We start from the raw sequence: 23,757 nt of genomic DNA on the forward strand, positions 1-23,757 counted from the left end.
GTTTGCAAGTTAGTCTTTGAAACTGGTTTAACTGCAAAATTGGAAATTATAATAAAATGTCTCTGTATGTATATTTGAAGAGGTTTCATTCAAGCTGTCAAACCACAAAAACACATAATTGTAACCGAACATACATTGTGTAGGCATTATGAAAGATGCACGTTCACGCAACGTCATCACACGTGAGGTCGGCATGTTGTTTCCAATAGCTCCGATTCACTAGGATTGGCGACATTATGCTGACTCACGGACCGTCATGATGTTCTCACAGCTATGTGTGCAATGGCTCCAGCTCAATTGTTTTCCCCTGTGGCATACCCAGAAGCATGTTGCATCTGGATGCACGTCCCATCAGCGGGGAACACCGTGGATCGAATCCCGTTGTGACCAGGGAATAATAAAACATACTCATAAAAGTAGACATTGGGTTGGATTGTAGAATTTATAAAACAGTCATTCCTTATATGTGCCTGAACAGCAGAAAACAACTCGCTTCGCGGACATTACACCCAGAAAATGACGCTCACATGTGACCATACGCCCAAGAACACTTACCGCTTTGGCCACATGGGGCAGTGTTCCGAATGTCAGTAAGTATACATTGATTTTACATAAAGAAAGGTTGACCTACTCTTTCCGATCTCACTGTGAGATCAGTCTGGTTCATAATAGATCATCCACTGATGGCTAGGGTAAATAATCTTTGTCCTTTGATTTGAATATAACATTTTATGGAAAATATGCGAGTTATGTTCCGTGGCGCTGTAGATTTTGCAGCAGCCTCGAGAGATGGTGAGCCCCTGGTGTATGTGTACATACTGTATAAATATCTATAATCATCTGGAAAATCTACTGATTATCGATGCTTGAAAAAGACATCAATCCCAAGCTTACTGCTTATCCTTTATTTTAGGGACAAGTCTATATGGTACATTTTTGTAGTATTTTATTTATTGCCTTTTTTTCCGAAATTTCAAACAGCAGTGTTTATAGTTTGGAACATCTTGAATTGCTGTAGCCCTCTATCACTGTATTTGTTTGTTTTTGTCTTCCCAAGTGCAATTTAAGGTGCCATACAGAGTTATCTCGATTGCATGCGTAAGATCAACATCATATTTGACATTACAGTTGTCTATAAAGATCCACAAGAGGCCATTCGAGCACTGTTAATGTTAATGTCATGGTGTGGTTATGATGACACAAGCGGCGGTGATAATGGCTGTGTTGGTCACACAAAAAGGATCTGAGATGCCTCGTTAGCACTTTTTAAGCATTCCAACTCTCCACTCTTATTAGCAGATCAATTTGCCACGATCATTTAGACTTATGCATTTAGTTTGGCTCTCTAAAAGCTTGCATTACTTAAAGCAATCACAGTCTCCCAATCAATACTGTGCAAATAGCCATACTATCAGGATATCTCGCATTGTGAGAGGTTTCATGGGGTTAAACTGAAAGAGCGTTTTGTTGACTTTAGTGGAACTGCATCAAAAATGGTTACAATGTAGGCTATTATTTTGTCCATCTTGCATTTAGAGCCTTGCATTCAAACAGTCTGTTAAAACAAACCACATGTTCGTCTTTAACGGCTACACCCATGTCCACTGACAGTGGTTTTCATGCAGTTTAAGGTTAACCAAACAATTTCAGCATTCCGAATCACTTTGGAATGTCAACGTGCCAAAAACACATCGTAAGATGATGACTACAAGGCTACACCCGGTTGAAAATCTGGTGGGAAAATCCAAAGTATATGGAAGTATAGTAATGACAAATGTCTTTGAAACAAAAAGCACACAGAATTGTACTAATTGAAAAATAAACGTCTTGCATTAGCAGTGCTTGCATTTATTGGGTACGGAAAATCTGAACCACACTGTGAAATCACTAAGTGTCTCAGTGACTTCCTGAGCCTATGTCCTACAAATATGGTTTTCTATCTCTTAAAAAATTTCTCTCAAAAATGTATTTGTTCTCTCTCTCTCTCTCTCTCTCTCTCTCAAAGAAAATTCTCAGAAAAAAAATGGTCTCAAAAATATTTCCATATAGAAATGATTATAATTTTTTTTTCCTCAAGAGGCAACACATGAGAGGCGTCGAAACAGGCAGAGACATCTATCTAGTGCATGTTTACATAGGCCAACAAATTAAAAAAATCACATTATTAATAGCACCATCCATATTCCCAGTGGTGAATGTCATCAAACAACTACAAATAACTCCCGTTGACACACTTGACAACGAATGCCATATGACACATATGTAACCTGAGGATATTTATTTAATTGTGGGATTTCATGTATTAGTAGACTCTCAAACATTATATATATATATGTTCCTTTTCTTGATTAAAATTCTTGCTAGAGTATTATACAGTGATAAAACAACAGATTAATGCTGCTTTCATTTGCTATCGGAATTATCGTAAATTCGAGCAACTGCGCATGAACGACACCCCAAGTCATAATTATGACTGGGAAACTCTGAGATCATTTTGATCCCGAGTTTCCAAGATGGGAGGAGTCCTAAACTTTCAACATGGTGGCAGATAGTTCAGTTTCTGTACTAGATGAAAGGTTTTATTAATTTTTCTCATCACAGCTAATTGTTTGCACTTGTCATTGCATATCAGCAACTATTTGATGCATGTTTTACATTTTTAGACTGTAAAATAGCTTGTATTTGACCAAAATCTCAGCAAGCTGTCATATTTTTTTTGGTGTCAAAATAAAAGTTCCTTATTAATCATTAATCAATTCATTCATATATTAAATATATATGAATGAACGTTTTTTCCAACAACAAAGTACTTGAACGTGACATGCTTATAATTATCACTTCAGAAGTGGGAAGAAGGATAATTCCGAAAGCACGTGAATGCAGGATATGTACCACATCTGTCATCTGTCACCTTGTAAGATTTCATTCTTACTGATGGTGGCACATTGTGGCCGGGGTTGGTACTGCATGCTAATTGTTAGCTAGCAAGCAAAAAAATAAATTATGTGTTGTATTTTGAGGAGAAATATAAATAAAAAAAAAAGTTTGAGGGAAGAAAATTGAGGGAAAAAAAATATCTTTGAGAGAGAAAAAAAAGATATGGTGAAAAAAAAAAGATTTATTTTTTTAGAAAAATAAAAGTAGAACATAGACTCTATTTGAGCTTATTGGAAAAAAAAATTCTTTATGACTTGAATAAATTCTGACATCTGGGAAAAAGGCTTACAATTGTCTTCTGTCAAAACAGACCACAAATATAACTGTAATACAATAAGGTGATGAACTACAGCCGTTAATATTGAGTACGTCAAATTCAGGCCTAAGCTCAGAAAATGGATGCAGTGGGCACAGGTTAAACTATTATCCAGTAAAAATGTTCTAGCATTGTTAGCTCTGTGTACTTGGAGATGGCAAGTAAATGTTATTATAAATGGTGCTTTGATGGAGGAAAACAGTAATAAATTTGCCCCAGCCAGCAGGACTTTACATGTCAAGTCTGAGAGTCTTTTATGGCTTTTATTGGCTGTTTTTGCTAATCCAGTGCGGACCATACACTTCAGCAGAGAGCCATAAAGACACCTTCAGGTGTGATGTAATCACGGCTCCTGTCCATTCACATTTTATTGCCAACTAAGCGGCTGTGACTGTGAATTTCTAATGCAACTGTGTTTTTTTGTTGTTGTTGGCAGGACTAAATAAAAATAGTTTATCGTGATCATATCAAATATTAAGAGCATTGTTTTCTTGTTTTATGGAATACGGTGTGACAAGGCAGGCAAAGAATGAGGATCTAAGTGCAGCTTTATTAAAAAAAAAACAAGAAAACACAGAGTAAAGAAAAACACAGGGAACCTAGCACAGAGCATAACAAAACATGCAAGAACTGACAACTTAACTGGGGGAAACAAGGGCTTAAATGCACAACGGAAAACAAGGAACACCTGGGGAAACAATCAATGCAGTGCTGATTTAGGGCCATTGCATATATATAACAGTTCAATGAACAAGTAAATAAAAAAATAAATAGAAAAAACTGAGTACGTAAGTTATTGGAGAAACAAGGATGGATGGACCTGTTGCCACTCCCAAGCAGAGATGCTGTCAGCTTTCTGAAGATCAGCTTTCTAGGTGGTAAAATAGCATCCAAGCGGGGGTATTTCTCCCTATTCCGCAATGTCCTCCGCCATTTTAAACCATATGTATCCAATGTGGAAACTCCGGCAAGAGGTAAGTGCCTTGAGTTGTGTAATGAATCAGTCTGTTGTGTCTCTCAGCTGTGATGAGCCGTAATGCTGAAGTTGTTCGTTTGATGCTCTTTAAAGCTGTTTCCTAGCTTTAGTTGTAGTAATACAAGTGATCATGAAGAGCTGTTGAATGTAAACGACTGATGCGGATTCACTTCATGTCACCTAATTGGCTCATATTACACACAAAAATTATCTTTTGCCACCACCTGCTGGCTAACATGTGTAATGTAAAAAAAAAAAGACAAACAGTAGCTCTTAACAGATCTGCACTGCTTTTACACTTTAGTTTAGAACGGCATGAACACAAGCGGAGTGACACACACAGTGAAGCGTCCGAGTGCTGATGGTGTCAGACCATCAGTGCTCATGGAACGTCTCTCGTCCAATCAGATTCGAGGACCGGAACTAACTGTTGTGTGTATATATATATATGTATATGTGAATTTTGTCTTTTTGTACTCTGTAGTCAAAACTACAGAGTATCCAATCGTATTGTGTGTAATCGAATGTATTCAGATTGCATTACTGACCTTGAGTAATCTGACAGAATATGTTACAAATTTTAATGAATGTATTCTGTAATCTGTAGTGGAATATATTTAAAAATTAACCCTCCCAAATCTGACCATATTATACCTTATACACATGGTATTAAATGACACTCTTTTTTCAAAGAATATCATGTTATGCCTAATAGTTCGGTTTTAACATGGTACAGGTCTCAAGTATAAACATTACTAAATGTTGTCACATTTAAACAAGACTAAGTATATTATGTAATTTTGCTTCTGCATCTTGTTTAGATATTTGATATACTGGAAAACAAGACAAAATACTGCAAGAAAAAGATTTTTTGCAGTGTTGGCTGCAAACCAAAAACCAAATAAATACACAATTCAGAAGCAATGGACTTCAGCAAAATGTCTCCATTTGGTCTCCATTTAATCTCATTGCTGTCTAGGAGAAACATCTGAGATACCGTATTATTTTTATTTTTTACGATGAGAGTGCATGGCTAAAACATCTGCTTAATGCATACTATATCAGTTGTCAATAAATTGATTAACACAATAGTTAATGTGATAGCATACAATTTGAAAACATTACCACAACACAGAGCTCTGCTAATGAACCATCAAACATATTTCTTACAGTGCCGAGAGCTTTCATGCCCTATTGACCTGCCTTAAAAGAAGACTCAGAGAGCGTTGAAGAAACACAAGTCGAGAGGGAGGCTGCTATTGAGCCGACAAATGACTAAACAACAAGAGAGAGTCAAGATGAGATTAAGAGGACGATTCTTTTTAAGGTTAAGACCGAAACTCAGAAGAAGAGGATGTGACTTGATCAACAAAGAATGTGGAGCGAGTGAGCGCAAAGCGAGAGGGAGGAATTTGGCTGGCCTCCTTTTTGCTGGGACATGAATAGATCTTTCCTCAGGCATGACATGTGGAGAATTGCAAGTTTGGGTGTTGGTTCGGGTACATGAAAGAGGAAGCTATTGAGATGCACCACCAGCCTCCAGCACTTTTTCCATGTGACATCAGGGGTAGCAGAGTTCAATTACATTAAATTAATTTATCAGGCGGTTTTGAATAGCAATACGGGCAGCATTAATGAAAGATATGTTTAAATGTATTGGGGTAACAAATGCTTGGCCATGCAATCAACTTGGAATGAATATGAAATTGGATCATAGGGAGTCTAAGGGAACATTCACACCAAGCTGTTTTTTAATGGTTTTTCTACGTAAACATGCACTTGATGTATGTCTTCTAACATTGTGCAGCACCTTTTCTACTTAAATTTCTGAGAAATGTTCAGAAATGTACTGACCGCTCTTTTTCGAAAAATGAAAGTGAATTGGAATTGGGCTGTTGAGTGCAAAAATGAAAAAAGGACTATGCAAAGTGGCCCATATGGCTCATGCGCTATATTCTAAATCTTCTGAAGCTATCATGCGATAACCTTGTTTGACGAACGGACTTAAGTAGACATTTAAGAAAATCTTGAACCCGTCTGTCCACATCCATTTAAATATACCACCTTAGGATCCCTTTCAGACCGAATTAGGCTACATCTACATTAATCCAGATACATTTGAAAACTGAGTTTTTGTTTCAAAACGCTCATCGTCCACACTAACATTTTCAAGCGTATTCCAAAAGTTGCTCATCAACACTGAAACGTATGAAAATGCTTAAATCATGTCACTGCGCATGCGGAAACTCCACGCTGCATGTACGGTTCCGTCGCCGGACACCAATTCCGAGTAAACTTCCCTTCGCCTTTGAAGGAATGCAATGTGAAGGTTGTACAAAGTTACATTTATTTTTTAACAATGCTATCAAAGTGAGTATCAGGCACAACAGCGCTGCTAAAGACAGGCCGCCATCTTGATTGTTTTGGTTGGATAGATCACATGATTAAAAATGCGTTTTCCATCATCGTTTTCCAAAGCATATGTTTTCACAGTCCACACTACAACATGAAAATGGCGTTTTCAAATGTATCCACTTTGGAGTTCATTTTTCAAAAGCTCAGTTTACGCGGACAAAAATGCCGTCTTCATTCACAAAACTGTACATCCTTCTATTACCGGCAAATGAAAGAAGGCGCTAAAGGAGCACAATTAGCACGTTTTAATCCCCTTTTCTCCTTGCCAACTCCCAAACTCGCCTCAAGTCCTCATGGTGTTGTAATGACTCGCCTCAATCCGGTGGCGGAGGATGAATCTCAGTTGCCTACGTATCTGAGACCATCAATCCATGCATCTTATCACGTGGCTTGTTGAGCACGTTACCATGGAGACATGTAGAAACTTCACACTAATCTCCACAGCATCCACGCACAACTCACCACGTGCCCCACCTAGAGCGAGAACCACCCGTTATAGCGACCACGAAGCGGTTACCCCATATGACTGTACCCTCCCTAGCAACCGGGCCAATTTGGTTGCTTAGGAGGCCCGACTGGAGTCATTCAGTGTGCCCTGGATTGAAACTTGCAACTCCAGGGGCGGTAGTCAGTGTCAATACTCGCTGAGCTACCCAGGCCCCGACAATTTATTCTTAGTGAATCTACCCCTAAGCATTTTAAAAAGGAACGCATATACTGTACGTAGACAGTTTTTGCCTGTTTTCGGAGGGTTTCTTACTGTTAGACTGGTCTAACTAGTCGATTACAAAATTTCAGTAAAATAATTAATTGTGCACATCCCTAGTCTCAAGACGCACTCTTAAATGTTGCCTTCTTATATGTGGCACTCATAGGCGAGACACTGAAATAACAGCGAGATGTGGTTCAATGTTCAAATATGTCTTCCTAGTGCATATTTACATAAACAAACTATGGAAAAGGGTACCCACAATGTGTGTGGTGTGAACAGGCTGTTAGATGTGTCACGTCAGGTTTAATGTCAGTTAACTTTTTCATACAAAGCTATCGTTTAGCAGAAAGAACTGCCAGTATATTATTCAACATTTCCCCATTTATGATCCACAGAAGAAAGATAGTCATACAGGTTTGGAACAATATGATGGCGAGTAAACAATGACAACATTTTCATTTTTGGGTGAATGATTTAAAGTCTCAGTTAGCAACATACCTGGCAAATGGCCCCAATGCTCTTATTACATTAAGGACAACACAAACCAGAGTTTCTCAAATATGGCAAGATAAAATATCCATAATTATATGACTGAGCAGAGAGGATGTTGGTTTAGAAAAGCCCATTTCTTGGGTTCTCCCCTTAAAAATCTCTACTCCAAGATGCTCTGGAAATGCCCACATTTATGCCCATTGTGGTTATTCTGCTCATAAAAACATTTGCTGAATCTGCAAAACAGCATGACGCCATGCCATACAACAGGAAGAAAAAAGCCTTTACTGGTGTTTTATTCGCCCTACTCAGCCGCACGGTAATTGTGACTTTGGGGAAATAAAAAATAGAGTGGCTATCTCAATGCACGCCTCCATTAAACTGTAACTTAAACCATCTGACAAAATGTCTTTTGTGTTTCAAAGCTATTCAGGCTCTTTACTGGCAGAGGCATTTGGATGCTGTATCCGCCAGTGCTCGGCTAACAGACTTCGGGTTTGCTTTTTACGAGTAGCTCTTTCTTCTGTGCCACATCTTTTAGTGAAAGTTAGTGCCGTTAAATGCAGCCAATTGACCTTAAATTGTCAACACCAACCGTTAAAAGAAGGGGTGAACATCACGAACAGACCAATGAAATAAAAGATTGAGAAACGAATGCAACAAAGCCACAAATGAACTGGTAGGATGTCACTTTTCAAAACTTTGAAAGCTAATAACAATCTGAAACAATCCAGCATGATAACAAAGAAAATCGACATGTTGCTTCCGAATGTTCACGTCCCCTGAAATCGACCCCATCCATCCATCTTCAACCGCTTATCCGAAGTCGTGTCGCGGGGGCAGCCGCTCCAGCAGGGGGCCCCAAACTTCCCTATCCCGAGCCACATTAACCAGCTCTGACTGGGGGACCCCGAGGCATTTCTCAGGCCAGTGTGGAGATGTAATCTCTCCACCTAATCCTGGGTCTTCCCCGAGGCCTCCTCCCAGCTGGACGTGCCTGAAACACCTCCCTAGGGAGGTGGCCAGGGGACATTCTTACCAGATGCCCAAACCACCTCAACTGAAAATGACCCCATTCTGCCTAATTACTACCAAGCACCAACCCTCATCAGACATTATTTGCATCAATTCTAACATGTTCACATTTACCTCTAGCACTAATAGAGACACCGGTAGTAACCAGAAAGTAACCACATTGAAATAAACAATGGTGAGCGCGATTTGGATGTTGCATTTTCGATCTGAAATTACATTTCTACTCTATTGACAATAGGTTCAGGGTTGGGGTTAGGGGGTAGTGTTAATCAAATATGCATTACCAACCCAATCTCATGAAAATACGTACATAAATTACGAGTTGGCTATTTCGTATGGTCCAGCACAATGTTCTTCGCATATACTCATCCGAATTCATCACGTGCAAATTCACGGATGTCTAATGCAGAAGTAAGCGTAAGCGTAACAATGACCATAATCAAAGTAATTGATACAATCATGCACCATTTTCTTATTTTAACTATTTATTTTTTTCATATTGGCATGATGAACGGCCTGAAATGAAAGCGAAAGAATATACCTTGAACCAAGTTTATTATCTAACCCTATTGGCCTTTTTTTTTTTTTTTTTACCCCATTATAAATTGTAAATGTCAATATAAAACAAATAAATAAAAAAAAATACCAAGTGTTGGACTTAATTCAAGCTATATTCTCTCTAAACTAGCCGTAATATCAAATTTCGCGCCTTAAGAAAAAGTATCTTGCAGTACATTATTGCAGTATATACGTGACTGTCTTTCAGTTTATGATATATAAAGGTTTATATAAATATTCAAATATATACAAAAATTTGAGAACGCAGGACTGAAAAGTAGATTGATAGTGATAGATAGGGGAGACGAAATTTGTTACGTCATTTGCAGTGCACAGTTTCTGCCACAATTTCCGTTACTATGGTTATAGCGTCCTCTCTGATTGGTAGATCTGGGCCATGAAAGAGGTCCTTGGTTCAACTAAGTCTGAAAACTCTAGTTTAGATAATCAAAACCCTTAGATTGAACTTCTTGAACTACGCTTGATGCACAGTACACAGGACACACTGTTTAGTAGACAGACTAATTTGAGGGATTTAGTAAAACCTTTAAATAAAAATGAATAATATTGCTACTCAGCCTTTGAAGACTGAGAGATAATCTTATGAATTCTGAAATATTGACACCTTCATATTATTACTAGTGTAGCACCCTTACATTGGCACAGATATTTGAAAGTTCGGTAGGGTTTTTTCTATTTTAGGATTTTATGAATGTTATTCGAGGCACTGACCCATAGAGTTCTGGCTTGAGTTGAGGTCATAAAGCACCTTCGTTATTTCGCAGGAAAATTGCACTTGGTATTTACAGGCAAAAAATGCGCCACTGGCATCCTATATGAGAACACAAATCCAGTTGTTCTTGCCAAGTCCAACATAAAATCCCTCAGTTACTCTAGGAATACATATTCCCTTAATAATACTCAGTGATGGTAAATAATTCACCCAGTATTCTGGTCCTGATTCATGACTTTGACTTAACTCTGCAGACAAGGCTCCAGACTAAAATGATTTAGGAGCCATTGGCTCCTAAACTGAAACATTAAGGAGCCAAATGGCTGTGTTGTGTTGTGAAAATTGGATCTTCTTGGCCTTATTTGTGCACTTATGCAAACCCAGCTGTCATTGGATACACTGGCATCTCAGTAAACATGGTAATTTTGTGCAATGCAGAGATCCAGGGATGCAAATTAGGAGCAATCAGTGTTCAAAAAAACTGTGTTGAATCTTAACTTAAGATGATATTTCAGAATTCACCAATTGATGTGAAAATGTTGACCATACAAGCTGATTTGTAGCTAGTTTGGGGAAAAAAGCTTGTATGACATCTTACAAATCAACGGCCAGGGCAACCACAAGCGCATACGCAGCAAAAACATAATCTTCTAACCTACGCTTCGTCAGAAGACATTAGGACGTCAAATGATCAGTCAAGCGAGCTCTTAAGCTAGAAAGAAAATTATTTTAGGAGAAACAGAAAGACACCAATGAGACTGTATAAAGCTTCAGTACACTGTAAATTGAACGTCAATAACTTAGCTCAGATCATTTGGTCTTGGAAGGATTTGGAGGGAAACGTTTGGGTTCATACTTAGATCTCTGATATTTTATCGCAGACTTTGTAATGTTGGCAAACCTGAGCACAGTTTGAGACATAGTCGAGATCTCTTCTGAAACTCTAGAGGAGATTTGTGATATATCTAGGGTGTTTTTCTCCAGAGAATGGCAGGAGGCTCCATTTAATTTCATTGCAGTCTTGGAGAAACAATTGAGAGTTTATCAAGATCTCTGTTAAATGGTAAATGGTCTGCACTTATATAGCACATTTTAACCTTAGCGGTATTCAAAGCGCTTTATACTGCGTCTCATTCACACACCAATGACGGTAGAGCTGCCATGCAAGGTGCTAGCCTAACAATTGGAGCAACTTGGAGTTCAGTGTCTTGCCCAAGGACACTTCGGCATGTGGAGTTGTGTGGGCATGGGGAATTGAACCATCAACCCTGCAATTGGTGGACAACCCTCTCTACCACCTGAGCCACAGCCGTCCTTGGTTGTGTTATTTCTTGTGTATGGGTTGGATTGAGATTGCATTTCATATGCTGGTCCAGGCTGGTTTATGATGGTTTGGTGTTATGCTATCTGGTGGGCCAGCAGAGCCATATTGTTCATGAGCAAATCTGGTAATGCTTTTAGTAATGCTGGACATCTTTCTGGTTAAGCTTGTCAAAAATCCTTATTGGAGCAGCTTTCAAAACACAACATATGCTGGTTGTTAAAACAAAACCGTTAAAAAGTGTCAGGAATAAATCATTACTTCAAGACTAAAGCAATGAAAAGCTTTTGTTATCCACATGTACTTTAAGCACTATAACTCACTGACTCTGTTTAGTGTCTTGAAAAGCCTCGTTACTTTAAATGGCTTGTGCGGGCGCTCTCGTTCACTCGGATCCCAAGAGGAAGTCTATAAGTCTCAGGGTAAGTGCTTCCATTAAAACTTCAATAAGCTATAAAAACCAATGTAAATTCATTTCCTTAATCATACTTAAGATACTTAGGTCACGTACTGTACAGCGAGCTGCTTTCAGTTGCACAAATGCTCTCATAACAACTTCCATAGACAATAGGCCTTTTGCAAGTCTCTTATCCAAATCAGTTTAGACTTCAGATTTTTATCCCAAAACCGAGTTTGTCTACTTTTGATACATAATATAAGTAAAGCTTTACAATATGATTTTATATGTTGCATTTTCATGAACTAACACAAAAATAATAATAATAACAATAATATAATAATAATAATAATAATTGTAATCTATAAATACACTATCGTTTATTGTTCATTCATTTCAGTTCATAACACATTTACGAATGTTGATCTACAGTATGCAGTACAAATTTGAATATGTTAAAAACATATTTGTGCATGTAGAAATGAACATTAATCCAAGATCAATAACTTCTGTAGTTGTGTATTGTTTATTGTTAGTTCATGTTAACATATAAAACCTCATTGCAAAGTGTTCCCAAAATAAGCACACTTTAAATGTAATTACATGCAACAACACATATGTACATAATAAGTACGCTTAAGTACATAGTAGTTAAAGATGCCTAATATAAAGTGGGTCCAGAATTAGTAGAAAAAAATTAGTCTAAATTGTCTTTATTTTTAATGCAATTTTGCTCGAAATAAGAGCTATACATTGTTTGTGATGACTGCAATGTGTTTTTTCTGAAATTATTATTGTGTTTGATTTTGAAGACATTTTTTTAATGAAAAAAGTATTTTGGTACTGTATTTGTTCGGCACTTACAGTTCAATGTAAAATCTCAGTCTTGAAGCAAGACCATTTGAAAAATGCTCCTTTCGGCAACTTTCTTGAAGCTACACAGCTTTCTGTAGCCACATTCGATCTTATTTTACACAATGTCAGCTGATGTGAGCATTAAGGAACAATGAACAAAGAAACAACACAACAGGATACTGTTCAAATCTTCTCACTGTCAAAAAATATTATTATTATTATTTCATTAGAAGCACTGTATATTTATTTTAGGGAGAATATCCTTTTGCTGTAGACCCACTTTCTTTAACCGTTCCATCTCAAACCCTGTACTATAGCCTACCACACACTTCAGTTCACAAAGGTAAGAAGTAGAAACTCTTTTACAACTCAAGTCATGTACACAATTATGAAAATAAATAAGGTGTAGAGGAAAGACCCAAGACGTTGCAAGACGCCCAGAAAGAATCAACGGAGCTGCAGTGCTGTGTTTCAATGAGAGCAGAATGCAGACAGTGCATCTTTGAACTTAAGTTAAATACAGACATGTTGTAATTATTACATAAAAGACTGCTCGCAAATATTTGATCTAATTAGGATTATTTGCGATAACTATTCAATGTGCACTTTAAAATCCAATCACATGCAATGTACTGTAAACACAGGGCACTTTGGTTTATAAAAAATATATAATAATAATAATAATATGGATGGTTGTGCTGCAAAAACAACATTGTGGATAGAAAGTGGACAAAGACTAAAATGGACCAAAACTAAAAATACTTTAAACATTTTTAAATATTATTATTATTATTATTATTATTATCATTATAGCTGTTTAAGTTGTTGTTGTTGTTTTGGAACTAAAATCCATTGCAATATATAATATATTTTTTGTATTTTTTTATTAGTATTATTGTTGTCATAAATGTCACAAAGCCTTATATATTTGTAAATATGTATTATTATTATTTATCCCCTGTGCAATATTTGTTAATACAGGTCGTAAACATTTGTAAATATATTATTAGTGTTGTTGTTGTGTTTGTCATTCAACCCCTGTGTAATATTTGTTTACAAAGTCTTAAACACGTATAAATATATTGTATTATTAATATTATTATTATTCAACTTCTGTTAATATCATTTAAAAAAGTTTTAAGTCTATTTAAATCTTTTATTATTATTATTCAACACCTGTGAATTGTTTACAAAGTATTTAAAATGACAAAATATATTATTATTATTATTATTATTATTATTATTATTATTATTATTATTATTGCTGTTGGTATTGTCACTCCCCTTGTGCAATATTTGTTTACAAAGTCTTAAATATGTATTAATATTATATAATAATAATAAATATAGCTGTAAGCAGCAATGTAGGGGCCAAGCACATCAACCATTAATAAAGTAAATGGAGTGGTGGTGGCGTAGTGGGCTAAAGCACTAAACTGTTAAGCAGAAGGTTGTCGGTTCGATCCCCACTGCCACCACCATTGTGTCCTTGTGCAAGGCACTTAACTCCAGGTTTCTCCGGGGGGATTGTCCCCATAATAAGGGCTCTGAAAGTCGCTTTGGATAAAAGTGTCTGCCAAATGCATAAATGTAAATGTAAATCATTCATTAATAGGCACAACAATGGCAAAAAAAAGAAGTAATTAAACCAATCTGGTCATGATTTTAGGCAAAATGGTTGAAAAACCATGAATATTATCAATTGTAATGGGACATAAAAGCTTATAACTTTTGACCAACAGGTGGCGCTGTCACCAAATTTATGACACGTAAAGTTTTGTGTCAATATGCCAAAGTGTTGCTGAGATAAAGCCTGAAAACCATTCTGGCATCATGCCATCAAATTCATTGTTGTGTTATATGAAAACGATTTGGTCTATCAACACAAAATCCATAATTTTTTGTTGGCATGGCGTGAAGGTGGTCTTATTCGATTTTGGTTAAAATCTGAAAAACGCTCTAGGAGGAGTTCGAAAAAGTTTGTTTTTAATGATTTCAAAATGGCGGACAGGAAGTTCAATTGATCATGGTATAATTGCTATCCACGGCATGACCCACGGAATCTACCAAGACTGATCTCATGACAACAGTACAAAGTAATCAAAAGTTATTAGTATTTTAATAAAATGTGGTATAACTTTTGAACAGAATGGGGAACTGTCACAAAACGTTTTGAGTACATTCAGGGCATTGTGCCAATAACACATAATGAGTTTTGTAACGATATGTCAATGCATTTGAAAAATAAAGCATTTTACAACAAAATTAAAAATGGGCAATGCTCAAAATTGCCTACATAAAAAAATTTGGTATCATTAGACTCGGCATCCAGATTTGTGATTTTAGGTGTAATCTTTCAGAAGTTATATGCCAAAATATTCATTTTTCATATCTCGTGACCACTATGTGGCACTGTGCCAAAACTGTGCAGGTACCCTCAGGTCATGGTTGTCATAACACACACCAGGTTTGGTGTGAATACACTAAACCGTTGCGGAGATATAGCCTCACGTCCAATTTGCCGTGCTGTACGTCGAATTTGTTTAAGCGTTATTACGTTTTGTCAGCCTGGTCTGAAGATGATCTGATTACATTTTCTTGCAAACGGTCTAGGAGATAAAAAAAGTAGGTTTTTCCCAAAAATTTAAATGGCGGGAACATTTTCAAGATGGAAAATGACGACATACTCGTCTCGAAAATTTGTATTTGAGCACATACGACTCAAAAGTTATTAGCATAAACATGTGTGAGCATTTGGGCAGTTGGTGATGCTAGAGGCTTTGAGTTAGACACTCAACAGTTTGTGATTCATTACTGCTATAAACTGAAAACAAGCAAACTGGGTAATGATCGTCATAAGTTAGCAAAAGACATATGATCAGCTATCAAATTTAATCTCGTAGGTTAAAGTCCATTAGGCAAGTCTGAGATGGTCTGGAATGGGCCAGTGGTGTTCTGAGTTTAATAGGCAATTACTAAAAGGATCTTTGAGCGGGTCTGGATAATAAGCAGAATCCGTTTCACTTGCAACGGTCAACACTGTTCTTAACGTTTATAGGACACAGTTTAACTCAAACAGCAGAATGGGACAAACGAGAAAAGAAATATGTTTTGGTGTGTTTGCAGCAGCGAGAGAAACACATATACAATATAATGCGTTTTTCATTCCTTTTCATTTTCCAGCTTTTGATTACAGTCCGTGGCATCTCTTCATATTGCACTTCATCAGTCAACAATTTTAAGTCCAGACCGTTTTCGTTCATCTCAGTAACTGTACAGTGCTGCGAATGAGCTGTGTTGACAGCCGTGGTAATTCGCTGCCACTTCACATCCTTTCTTTTACTAGAAACTCTGGCAGAGGGACCAGCAAAGGCCATTCTTTTCAAGCCTTTATTTCAGTATGTGCAATTTCAACTACCAGTTACATTGGCTATTTGTCATTTAGCAAACACTTTTTGTCCCAAAGCGACTTACTAACTACTAATCCTACTACAGGGACTGATATTTTCAGATAGTTTTCCGCTATGCTATCACCCATATCCATTTATAAAGGGAACTGTACTCAGAACTTCAGAGAGTGCAAATGTAGAATACTCTAGTGCATGAGAAAATTCAGTACAAATCATACATTTATTCAACATTTAGCTTTAATTAGAAGGTGCCCTGCTCCAGACCTTTTACAGAAGCAGACATTTAATAGCCCTCCAAGTCAACAAGTTCCTTAATTCTCATCCGGCTCAAATAGAGAGTGCATTATGAGTCTGGAAACAAAGTCAGTGGTAGAGAGAAAGAAGGTGTGAGGAGGAAGAGATGGAGAGAAGTCTGATAGCCACAATACAAATGACAGAGGTAAAGTAAGAGAAGTGTTAGATGGCTTACGCTGTGTTGCATTGTTCTCCAAACAATCCTCTGGGATGCACAAGCACAAAAACAGAGAAAAAAAGGGATTTCATTGAAAGCATCCGATGAGAAATATGCATTAGACAGGAAAGCAATATGTACGATTACATTTGATGAATGGCATCGCTGTGATATTCCATCTTATTCACCTCGGCCTTCGGGAAAATAACTATAAATGCATCCCTTTCCAGACAAATGCTTCCTTCTAAATCAACATTTATTTAACCATCATGCATCTCCGTAATGAAATTCGAGGGTTAACTTGAGACTCATTCAATGATGGAATGAAAAAAGTCATTTGCCCAAAATGGATGGAAAGTCATCTGAAATGAATTCCATAAATTAGCCAGAGGCCAAAATATGATTACGCTCAAATGCAATCTTGCTCTACTTTTAAGTCAAATTATATAAACATATTTTCATGTATTCTTGTAAAGTTTTATTAGTCAGAACACTTAATTCTAGTGAAGTATCTCAAGTACTTTTAGAAACGACTTCATTGTAAGTTACTACACCTAATAATATATGAATACATGTATTAATAATAATAATAATGTATAATACATAACAAGAAATTATTGATTATTATTATTTATTTATTTACTTTATTATACATTTTTAAATTACATGATTACTCATTCTGTGTCCCTTACAAAAATATAAGGTACCACATGGTAATACAATGGTTCCATATTCATATCCCATATGCATATAATTATTATTATTATAATTGATTCTAATTGTTATTATCTGATTATTGATTCTAGCCCTAACCCAAGAATCAATGTGAAATATAGTATTAAATGAATTATGTGTATGCACATTTAAAGTTTAGTCAATTCAATTATTTGTTTACTTAAAGAAAAGTTTTACAATTCACAGTTTGTTCATTTTCAAAGTCACATTTGCTTTGGAACGATTAGACAAATATACTTAAATCTCATTGAATCCATTTTACTAAACTTTTTCCAGGAATATTTTATTCCTGAGAAAATAAGACCCCCACCGATTTGTCCTGGGTCTGAACCCTAAAGGCCATTACCGCCCACTCGTGCCCTCCTTAACAGCACCACCCTCCCTGCCACCCACTTACCAGTCTGTCCAGGCTGGTGCCAGCTGCCGTAGTGGGTCTCTCTTCAGGGCTGTACGGTCTGAATCGTCTGTTGAACACATCCGAGATCCCGCGGGTAGACCGTCCACTTCCAGCTAGCTTGGGATGACCGCATCCTTGGAATACCTATAATTACCAAACCGGAAGGCATCGGATTGTGTGGTTTGGGTATAAAAACAGAAGCTATTTAAAAAAGGTGAAAATTAAGCTGTAGATAGTTCGCATCGAGTTGTTAAATTATTCAGTGTATAAAGTTTGAGACACATTTTTCAAACACTATATCCTAAAGGGATAGTTCACCCAAAGATTCAAATTCTGTTTTTATTTAATCACCCTCATGTTGTTACAAGCCCATATGGATTTCTTATAGCAGTATAAAGATAAACAAATAAATCAAGAGCAATTTAAAAGTATGAGAATTATTGAGATGCGTATTCCAAATGGAATGGACCAATGTGGGTTTTCAATAGGATTTCTGCGTATGCCGATCAAATGAGAGGCAACAACTTTTAAAACTATTTTTATTCTATTGTGTTGTGTGAGAGAAATATGGATGCTTTGCGTTCACATTCTGACGTCTTGTACTGTAGATGCAATGAGTTCAGGGTGAGCTGACAGTGATGGAACATTTTAATGTCATGGCTTGCTCTCATGGCAGAAGGATGTCTGTGCGCTGATGTTGCTCTATCTGTCACTATGATTACCGTTCAGAGTCTCTGGGTGACATGTACATGCTGATTTGCATGATTCTGTGTGAATATTCAGTCAGGTCCTGCTTTAAAATGTAAATTCCTTCTTTTCTTCCTTTCGTTCTTTATTACTTCCTTTTTGTAGTTATTTATTCCTTTCCTTTATTTTGTTCTTTATTCATTTCTTAACTACATACCTATATAAAGAAGGAAGGATGGAATGAAGGAAGGAAAAGAAAAAATTAACAGGAAGGAAGGATCATTCTGTTCTTTTTCATTCCTTCCTTCCATTCTTTTTGCTTTCCCTTTCTTCCTTCCATTTTCCCTCTTAGCTTTTCTCCTTTCTTTCTTCCTTCCTTCTTTCCTTTCTTTCTTTCTTCCCACCTTCATTCATTCTTTCTTTTCTTTTCTTCCTTCCATTCTTTTTGCTTTCCCTTTCTTCCTTCCATTTTCCCTCTTAGCTTTTCTCCTTTCTTTCTTCCTTCTTTCTATTATTTTTCCTTTCCCTTCTTCATTTGTTCATTCCTTCGTTCCTTCCTTCTTTTTATCTTTTCCTTTCTTCCTTCATTTCCCCCCCTTTCATTTTCTCAGTTTTTTCTTAGTTATAATCTTTATCCTTTCCTTTCCTTCTGTTCTTTATTCACTTCCTTCCTTATATCTGATCTTTTTACTTTAATTGAATTTCCTTTTTCCTACATCCTTTACTTCTTTTCCTTTTACTTCTTTTCTTTCCTCCTATCGTTCCTTCCTTTCTTTTTATCATTGCTTCTTTTTTTTGCTTTTCATTTGAAACAACTAAATGTCAATAATATGACAATGAAAAAACATATTTGATATAAAAAGTGTAAAGTATTTTAAATCACACCGGAATTTGAAATACTGCTTTTAATTTAAGATCATTTATAATAATAATAATAATAATAATAATTCTATTATGGTACTTTTACTTTAATATAGCAAAAAATGTAACAAAATTTGTGTAAGTGTGTGTGTGTGTCTATGAGTGTGTGTGTGTCTATGTGTGTGTGTGTGTGTGTGTGTGTGTGTGTTTATTAGTGTGTGTGTGAGTGTCTGTGAGTGTATGTGTGTGTGTCTATGAGTGTGTGTGTGTCTATGTGTGTGTGTGTGTGTGTGTGTGTGTGTGTTTATTAGTGTGTGTGTGAGTGTCTGTGAGTGTATGTGTGTGTGTCTATGAGTGTGTGTGTGTTTATTAGTGTGTGTGTGAGTGTCTATGAGTGTATGTGTGTGTTTATTAGTGTATGTGTGTGTGTCTATGAGTGTGTGTATGTGTGTGTGTTTATTAGTGTATGTGTGTGTCTATGATTGTGTGTGTCTATGAGTGTGTATGTATGTGTGTGTGTTTATTAGTGTGTGTGTGTGTGTGTGTGTGTGTCTATGAGTGTGTGTGTGTGTGTGTGTGTGTTTATTAGTGTGTGTGTGAGTATCTATGAGTGTATGTGTGTGTTTATTAGTGTATGTGTGTGTGTCTATGAGTGTGTGTGTCTAAGAGTGTGTATGTGTGTGTGTTTATTAGTGTGTGTGTGTGTGTGTGTGTTTGTGTCTATGAGTGTGTGTGTGTGTGTGTGTTTATTAGTGTGTGTGTGAGTGTCTATGAGTGTATGTGTGTGTTTATTAGTGTATGTGTGTGTGTCTATGAGTGTATGTGTGTGTGTTTATTAGTGTATGTGTGTGTCTATGATTGTGTGTGTCTAAGAGTGTGTATGTGTGTGTGTTTATTAGTGTGTGTGTGTGTGTGTGTGTTTGTGTCTATGAGTGTGTGTGTGTGTGTGTTTATTAGTGTGTGTGTGAGTGTCTATGAGTGTATGTGTGTGTGTCTATGAGTGTGTGTATGTGTGTGTGTTTATTAGTGTATGTGTGTGTCTATGATTGTGTGTGTCTATGAGTGTGTATGTGTGTGTGTTTATTAGTGTGTGTGTGTGTGTGTGTCTATGAGTGTGTGTGTGTGTTTATTAGTGTGTGTGTGTGTGTGTGTGTCTATGAGTGTGTGTGTGTGTTTATTAGTGTGTGTGTGAGTATCTATGAGTGTATGTGTGTGTTTATTAGTGTATGTGTGTCTATGAGTGTGTGTGTGTGTTTATTAGTGTATGTGTGTGTCTATGAGTGTGTGTGTGTGTTTATTAGTGTATGTGTGTGTCTATGAGTGTGTGTGTGTGTTTATTAGTGTATGTGTGTGTCTATGAGTGTGTGTGTGTGTTTATTAGTGTGTGTGTGTGTGTGTCTATGAGTGTATGTGTGTGTTTATTAGTGTATGTGTGTGTCTATGAGTGTGTGTGTGTGTTTATTAGTGTATGTGTGTGTCTATGAGTGTGTGTGTGTGTTTATTAGTGTGTGTGTGTGTGTGTCTATGAGTGTGTGTGTGTGTGTGTGTGTTTATTAGTGTGTGTGTGATTGTCAATGAGTGTGTGTTTGTTTATTAGTGTGTGTGTGTGTCTATGAGTGTGTGTGTGTGTGTGTGTGTTTATTAGTGTGTGTGTGAGTGTCAATGAGTGTGTGTTTGTTTATTAGTGTGTGTGTGTGTGTCTATGAGTGTGTGTGTGTGTGTTTATTAGTGTGTGTGAGTGTCAATGAGTGTGTGTTTGTTTATTAGTGTGTGTGTGTGTGTGTGTCTATGAGTGTGTGTGTGTGTGTTTATTAGTGTGTGTGTGTGTGTGTCTATGTGTGTGTGTGTGTGTTTATTAGTGTGTGTGAGTGTCAATGAGTGTGTGTTTGTTTATTAGTGTGTGTGTGTGTGTGTGTGTCTATGAGTGTGTGTGTGTGTGTGTGTGTGTGTGTGTGTGTGTGTGTGTTTATTAGTGTGTGTGTGAGTGTCAATGAGTGTGTGTTTGTTTATTAGTGTGTGTGTGTGTGTGTCTATGAGTGTGTGTGTTTATTAGTGTGTGTGTGAGTGTCAATGAGTGTGTGTTTGTTTATTAGTGTGTGTGTGTGTGTCTATGAAGTGTGTGTGTGTGTGTGTGTGTTTATTAGTGTGTGTGTGAGTGTCAATGAGTGTGTGTTTGTTTATTAGTGTGTGTGTGTGTGTGTCTATGAAGTGTGTGTGTGTGTGTGTGTTTATTAGTGTGTGTGTGAGTGTCAATGAGTGTGTGTTTGTTTATTAGTGTGTGTGTGTGTGTGTCTATGAGTGTGTGTGTGTGTGTGTTTATTAGTGTGTGTGTGTGTGTGTCTATGAGTGTGTGTGTGTGTGTGTGTCTATGAAGTGTGTGTGTGTGTGTGTGTTTATTAGTGTGTGTGTGAGTGTCAATGAGTGTGTGTTTGTTTATGAGTGTGTGTGTGTGTGTTTATTAGTGTGTGTGTGTGTGTGTGTGTCTATGAGTGTGTGTGTGTGTGTTTATTAGTGTGTGTGTGTGTGTGTCTATGAGTGTGTGTGTGTGTGTTTATTAGTGTGTGTGTGTTTGTTTATTAGTGTGTGTGTGTGTGTGTGTGTGTCTATGAGTGTGTGTGTGTTTGTTTATTAGTGTGTGTGTGTCTATGAGTGTGTGTGTTTATTAGTGTGTGTGAGTGTCAATGAGTGTGTGTTTGTTTATTAGTGTGTGTGTGTGTGTGTGTGTCTATGAGTGTGTGTGTGTGTGTGTGTTTATTAGTGTGTGTGTGAGTGTCAATGAGTGTGTGTTTGTTTATTAGTGTGTGTGTGTGTGTGTGTCTATGAGTGTGTGTGTGTGTGTTTATTAGTGTGTGTGTGAGTGTCAATGAGTGTGTGTTTGTTTATTAGTGTGTGTGTGTGTGTGTGTCTATGAAGTGTGTGTGTGTGTGTGTGTGTGTGTTTATTAGTGTGTGTGTGAGTGTCAATGAGTGTGTGTTTGTTTATTAGTGTGTGTGTGTGTGTGTGTGTGTCTATGAAGTGTGTGTGTGTGTGTGTGTGTGTTTATTAGTGTGTGTGAGTGTCAATGAGTGTGTGTTTGTTTATTAGTGTGTGTGTGTGTGTCTATGAGTGTGTGTGTGTGTGTGTTTATTAGTGTGTGTGTGAGTGTCAATGAGTGTGTGTTTGTTTATTAGTGTGTGTGTGTGTGTCTATGTGTGTGTGTGTGTGTGTTTATTAGTGTGTGTGTGAGTGTCAAAGAGTGTGAGTTTGTTTATTAGTGTGTGTGTGTGTGTGTGTGTCTATGAAGTGTGTGTGTGTGTGTGTGTGTGTGTTTATTAGTGTGTGTGTGAAGGGTCAATGAGTGTGTGTGTGTGTGTGTTTATTAGTGTGTGTGTGAGTGTCAATGAGTGTGTGTTTGTTTATTAGTGTGTGTGTGTCTATGAGTGTGTGTGTGTGTGTTTATTAGTGTGTGTGTGAGTGTCAATGAGTGTGTGTTTGTTTATTAGTGTGTGTGTGTGTGTGTTTATTAGTGTGTGTGTGAGTGTCAATGAGTGTGTGTTTGTTTATTAGTGTGTGTGTGTGTGTGTGTCTATGAGTGTGTGTGTGTGTGTTTATTAGTGTGTGTGTGAGTGTCAATGAGTGTGTGTTTGTTTATTAGTGTGTGTGTGTGTGTGTGTGTGTCTATGAAGTGTGTGTGTGTGTGTGTGTGTGTGTGTGTGTGTGTGTGTGTGTGTGTGTGTGTGTGTGTGTGTGAGCATGTATTTATTACTTTGTGGGGACCAAATGTCCCCATAAGGATAGTAAAACCCGAAATGTTTGACCTTGTGGGGACATTTTGTCGGTCCCCATGAGGAAAACAGCTTATAAATCATACTAAATTATGTTTTTTGAAAATGTAAAAATGCAGAAAGTTTTCTGTGAGGGTTAGGTTTAGGGGTAGGGTTAGGTTTAGGGGATAGAATATAAAGTTTGTACAGTATAAAAACCATTATGTCTATGGAAAGTCCCCATAAAACATGGAAACACAACATGTGTGTGTGTGTGTGTGTGTCTATGAAGTGTGTGTGTGTGTGTGTGTGTGTGTGTGTGTGTGTGTGTGTGTGTGTGTGTGCGCAGACATACCTTGGAAGAAACTTGTATACTGTTGTCCTGCATGGTCATGATGGCTTCAGAGATCTTCACATCGATTGGCTCCACGACGGCTTCGATATTAAACGGGCCTTCCAGTCTATCAGCGACCAGCAGCATGGCATCTGTCACAACATGAGAAAAGAACCAGTGAAGCACTCACACACATGATCATACCTGCAAAACACACACAACACACAGATCTGAAAAGACCACTCTCACTTTTCTATATCCAGAGGAAAATCAAGTAAAGAACAATAATAAGTAGATTTCCCGTTTGTGCAGTTAAACATTTGTTGTTTTGAATTTTACTATTTCAGTATTTTAAAGTCAACATCAAAGAACCTAAAAGGCTCATAACAAGA

The 23,757-nt window shown here is 37.1% G+C and overlaps 1 protein-coding gene across 2 annotated transcripts in view; it reads right to left on the minus strand.

Annotated features, from left to right (window-relative positions):
- gpc6a (glypican 6a) overlaps nucleotides 1-23,757 on the minus strand; it is a 253,197-nt gene that overhangs the window by 38,043 nt on the left and 191,397 nt on the right. The window contains exons 5-7 of one of the 2 annotated variants that reach the window (XM_052127090.1): nucleotides 23,387-23,517; nucleotides 17,741-17,884; nucleotides 16,627-16,656 (exon numbers count right to left, since the gene is read on the minus strand). In XM_052127090.1, coding sequence (XP_051983050.1) covers nucleotides 16,627-16,656; nucleotides 17,741-17,884; nucleotides 23,387-23,517 — 305 coding nt within the window. The remainder of the gene's footprint in view (nucleotides 1-16,626; nucleotides 16,657-17,740; nucleotides 17,885-23,386; nucleotides 23,518-23,757) is intronic. The other variant, XM_052127091.1, reaches the window with a different exon arrangement.

The sequence above is a fragment of the Xyrauchen texanus genome, chromosome 5 (genome assembly GCF_025860055.1).
Source record: "Xyrauchen texanus isolate HMW12.3.18 chromosome 5, RBS_HiC_50CHRs, whole genome shotgun sequence".
Taxonomy (NCBI): domain Eukaryota; kingdom Metazoa; phylum Chordata; class Actinopteri; order Cypriniformes; family Catostomidae; genus Xyrauchen; species Xyrauchen texanus.